Below are 5000 nucleotides of genomic sequence, written 5' to 3' on the forward strand. Positions count from 1 at the left end.
ACGGAGCCGCTCTCCCGTCTCAACTCGGATTGATTCCTCTCCAACATACTGGGTGATGTTAAATGGTCCCAGAATGCCTTGCACATGCATGACGTTTCAATAGTGAAGCCAATCGGTGCATCATTTCGCTCGGCCTTATCGGAGCGAGAGAACCGGCCTCGTGAAGGAGATTCCTCCTCGCGCGTCTGGGAAGCTCAGCCGCTCTGCTCTCCGCCCAACTTTAAAGACAAACTACAAAACAAAGCGTCCCGGCGTGCTCCACGTCCGAACAGCCGCTCGCCGCATCGCCACATTCGATGTCACGCCGAAGTTTAAACATCCTGTCGCGACTTTGCGATGGAACCGTTGTCGCTGCCTGTGTCCGTGTGTTCGTTTTAGCGCTGTGACGCGAGAGGTATTGATCGGTGTCGGCGCCACCTGTGGTTTGATGTGACGCACGTGAAGTGATGATAGTGGCATGGGGGGGGGAGGGGGGGGTGCAGCCATCGCCCAGCAGCAGGACAAAGAGCACAGTGTAGCGTGACGCGGCTCCTGCTGACGCTTCTGACCGTTGTATAAACAGCTTCTCATCTCAAGCATGTCAAAAAGAGCCGCTCGGTGTGTCTCAAATTACCACCGCTTCTGCTTTCTCTCTCTCCCCTCTCGCCCTTCGTCGCTCTCTCCATCTGTAGGTGCAGTCACGGTGCAGCAGCAAAGAGAACATCCTAAGATCAAGTGAGTACCAAGTTTCCACCGGACGCGCGCAAAGAGCGCAGGCTGGAGCGCAGGCAGCAGCGCAGGCTGCAGCGCAGGCTTTAGCGCAGGCTTTAGCGCATGCTTTAGCGCAGGCTGTAGCGCAGGCTGGAGCGCAGGCTTTAGCGCAGGCTGTAGCGCAGGCTGCAGCGCAGGCTTTAGCGCAGGCTGTAGCGCAGGCTTTAGTGCAGGCTGGAGAAAATGTCGTAAAATAAATCAGTTTAATCCAGTTACATTAGTGTTTTTGTATATATATTGTTATATATAACAGTTTGAACTTCTGGAGAGGCTTTTAATGTTTCTCTCTCTCGCACCTGGACCAAAATGAAATCCTTAAAAAAACAAGTTTTATCTTCATGACGGGTCCTACATGTCCTCCCAGGTCACAGCGCCGTGGACATCAACAAGGTGGCCCGGAGACACCGCATGTCCCCGTTCCCCCTCACCTCCATGGACAAGGCCTTCATCACTGTGCTGGAGATGACCGCCGTCCTGGGCAACGAGATCATCAACTACAGAGGTGAGCAACCGGAAATGGCCATTTCTGCATCCTCACCCCGTGACATCATCGGTTGCCCCCCCCCCTCTCAGTATGTCTCCCGGTCACGCTCACGTCACCGTGAAATCATTAGCGATCAATTAAGTCAATTGATTATCAGCAATGGACGTGGAGTATCACTGCAAGCGACCAATAGGAGACAGATTATCTCCAGATGTATTAATAACAGAGGCTTGCGACGACCGTCCAAGTGTGTGTAGGTGTGTGTGTGTGTGTGTGTGTGTGTGTTGATGTTCAGATCTTCACATTAATGACAACATAATCATCGCAGCGTAATGTCTCTGGGAGGCGCTATTTATAGCCACACAGCAGCTTAAGATATTTCAGCGCCAGGATTCTTCTCCTCCACCCACTCTCTTTCCATCTTTTTCTCTCTTTCTTTCCTTCCCTCTGATCTATTGTCTATTCGTGGAGTCTCTGTTCTTCCCACACAAATGTTTCCTGAGTGTGTTTTATTTTATTATTTATTTTTTAGTCGTCTGTCTGGTGGAAATCCGAAGTGAGCAAATCAACGAAGCGGAAACCGAAGAGGAGGAGTGTGTGTGTGTGTGTGTGTGTGATCTAACTTTGTCCGAACCAGACGCACCCTCACCCGCTCTGTCTCTTGTTCTCTCTCTCCCTCCACCTTCCCTCATTCCCATGCTCTTCCTCTCCCACCACAGATGGGATGGGTCGAGTCCTGGCTCAGGACGTTTATGCCAAAGACAACCTGCCACCCTTCCCTGCCTCTGTGAAGGATGGTTACGCCGTGAGAGGTGAGTCCCGGGGTGGGGACTCCTGGAATCATCGACTGTGAACCTGGAGAGCACCTGGAAGCGTTTCGACTCCAGGCAGCTCCAGAACTCCTGCACGCGGGCCTCTTTCTGGATCTTGTACCCTGATCCGACGGCCCGGCTGCTCCCGATGCGGATTTGAGACGCGAGGCGGTAAATCTTTGCTGTCACGTCTTTCCTTTTGTTGCAGCGGCCGACGGCCCGGGCGACCGCTTCATCATCGGAGAGTCCCAGGCTGGGGAGCAGGTCCGTCTGCATCCGCACCGACACACACACACACACGGTGCAGGAAAACGAAGCACCACGGCTTTTGTCCTTTGTCTCGTGCCTTGAGCAGCTGTAATTGCACACCTGTGTTCCCTCAGCAGGTGATGAAGTTCCCTTTGCTCCAAGGCAGAGCTGGAAAGTCAAAGTGCTGCCAAAGTATAAAACAGATTAGCCCTCAGAGAGGGGCCGGCTGCAGAGATTTATCGACCGCATTGACCTTTCATCTTGAGCAAAAGCGCCAAGCATGCAAACGTGTTCTCTGTGTCCGCCGGCGTATCCCTGATTAGACCTGCTAGTTTCCTTTAGGCGCAGTTTGTGTCGTGTTTTTACTTCAAGTCGATCATTTCCTCAAAACGTTCGTAGAAGCGTCTCTGAGCGGCTTTGTTTGAGTTTGGTCCTTCTTCGTGACTTCGTTCTTGTGTTAGCGTTTATTGTTTGATGCCCGCGTGTCCCTGCAGCCCACCCACACGGTGATGCCCGGCCAGGTGATGAGGGTGACGACGGGCGCCCCCATCCCTTGCGGGGCCGATGCCGTGGTCCAGGTGGAAGACACCGAGCTGCTCCGCGAGTCCGAAGACGTAAGCCCCGACTTCAGCTTCGCAGCGAGGACAAATCTTACTTTTGACTTTAAAGCCAGAAGTGTAGGGGGGGGGGGACAAATGAGAGGGGGGGGGGCACTTCAAGAGCCAATAAGAGTCCAGCTCGGGGCCAACGCTCATTTGACCACGCCCCCTGGAACCGCCCATAATTTGCACGCTAGTTGGGTGTCCTGCCAGGAAAACTAGATCATTTCATTTTGAAGGATCTGACCGATGGTTCGTCTTTCAGGGGACAGAGGAGCTGGAGGTTCGAATCCTAGTCCAGGCCCGTCCGGGGCAGGACATCAGGTCAGTGCCTGACTTTACTGTTTCCTATTAAGATCATGTCTGTCATCAGCCCACCTCTTTGGCTTATAAACCACAGTTTAAGTTTGTTTAAGTTCCTGTACTCCCTCCCCTGTCCCGCCACAGGCCTATCGGTCATGACATCAAGCGTGGGGAGTGTGTCCTCGCGAAAGGCACCCACATGGGTCCGTCTGAGATCGGCCTCCTGGCCACTGTGGGCGTCACAGAGGTGGAAGTCCAAAAGTTCCCCGTGGTCGCCGTCATGTCCACAGGGAATGAGGTAAAAATGGTCGTTATGCCCCACACTGTAAGATAAAAGTCTTTTTTGTCCTCATCCCTCCTCCTTTGGTTCCGGTCGAGGGAAAAGAGGAATCCATCCATCTCTTCTTTTCTGCGTCAACGTGATGCTGAGAAACGTTTCACTTAGGGTGCCGTTTTAATGTTTTATTTCTCCACGTCTGTCATGTAGCTGCTAAACCCAGAAGACGACCTCCATCCAGGGAAGATCAGGGACAGCAATCGCTCCACCCTGCTGGCCACCATCCAGGAGCACGGCTACCCCACCATCAACCTGGGGATCGTCGGCGACAAGTATGTCTGTCCTCCAGCGGGGGCGCCATCAGCTCGCTTTACTCCCTCCGGAGTGAAAACGTCTTCATTCCTCGAGTGTCTCTCTTTGCGTCCCGCAGTCCCGACGACCTTCTCAACGCTCTGAATGAAGGCATCAGCCGTGCTGATGTCATCATTACCTCAGGAGGAGTATCTATGGGAGAGAAGGTACGACGCCTGGAGGCGAAAGCATTGGGTTTTACTGACACCTTGTGGAAGAGGAGGGAATGGCAGCCTTTATTAGGTTCATAGGCTTTAAACTTTGGTTGTGACTTTAATGTGCTTTCCTAGGACTACCTTAAGCAGGTGCTGGATGTCGATCTTCACGCCCAGATCCATTTTGGTCGTGTTTTCATGAAACCAGGGTAAGAAAATGCTTTTGTTCTACTGCCACGCAGTTTTATGAATTAAAATAAAAACGTCGAGGCGCGGAGGACCGGATTTAAACTGCTAATCAACAAGAGTTGCTCTTTTTTTTTTTTCTGCAGTCTCCCAACAACATTTGCCACCTTGGACATGGACGGTGCTCGCAAACTAATCTTTGCCCTCCCAGGTAGTGTGTGAAGTTGAGAGAAAGAGCGATTCACTCCACCGGCTCTGAAGAGACGTTGCTCATATATTTTTCTCTCCGTGCCCCCCCCCCCCCCCTTCCTCCCTCTCCCCATCCGTCCGTCTGTCCTAGGAAACCCTGTGTCCGCTGTTGTCACCTGTAATCTTTTTGTCATCCCTGCCTTGAGGAAGATGCAGGGCATTTTGGACCCAAGGCCCACCATCATTAAAGCGAGGGTAGGATGCCCGGGGCAACAAAGGAAGCCCGACGCTCGCTGAGGCGCTGGCGCTCACAAAAACGGGCTCGTTTGGGTTTTTTTCTTTACTCTTTCATGTTCAAAAGGCAGAAAGGCCCGTCCGCTCAAAAAAATACACTCTCTGCCCTCGTGTGGAAATTTGAGCGCCGATGCAACAACCTGCCGCAGAGAGGAAATAGTTTTGTGTTCACGTTTTATTGCAACGCATTGCGTCTTATATTTAATAGTAATTTGCATCATCTGCCTGATGCATATTTATGTCGGGAGATGCGAGATAAACCAATCACGGCCCACGCTAACCGGAAGGCCGGCGCAAGTCATAAATATTCAATCCATAGCCGGCTTCAGGCCGGGTCGAATGGCGCTCTGG

General features: G+C 52.4%; 1 protein-coding gene across 1 annotated transcript; it reads left to right on the forward strand.

The window, feature by feature from the left end:
• Nucleotides 1-457: 457 nt before the first annotated feature.
• On the forward strand, nucleotides 458-4610 carry LOC137917465 (gephyrin-like; the record flags this gene model as incomplete). Its single annotated transcript, XM_068760206.1, has 13 exons — nucleotides 458-514; nucleotides 672-714; nucleotides 1115-1252; nucleotides 1954-2046; nucleotides 2255-2310; nucleotides 2790-2909; nucleotides 3160-3218; nucleotides 3342-3495; nucleotides 3685-3806; nucleotides 3905-3992; nucleotides 4116-4189; nucleotides 4313-4377; nucleotides 4507-4610. Coding segments are annotated over exons 1-13 (1173 nt in total), but the record flags the coding sequence as incomplete, so codon positions are not given.
• Between the last annotated feature and the right edge of the window lie 390 nt (nucleotides 4611-5000).

Source organism: Brachionichthys hirsutus, unplaced genomic scaffold (assembly GCF_040956055.1).
Source record: "Brachionichthys hirsutus isolate HB-005 unplaced genomic scaffold, CSIRO-AGI_Bhir_v1 contig_367, whole genome shotgun sequence".
Lineage (NCBI taxonomy): Eukaryota > Metazoa > Chordata > Actinopteri > Lophiiformes > Brachionichthyidae > Brachionichthys > Brachionichthys hirsutus.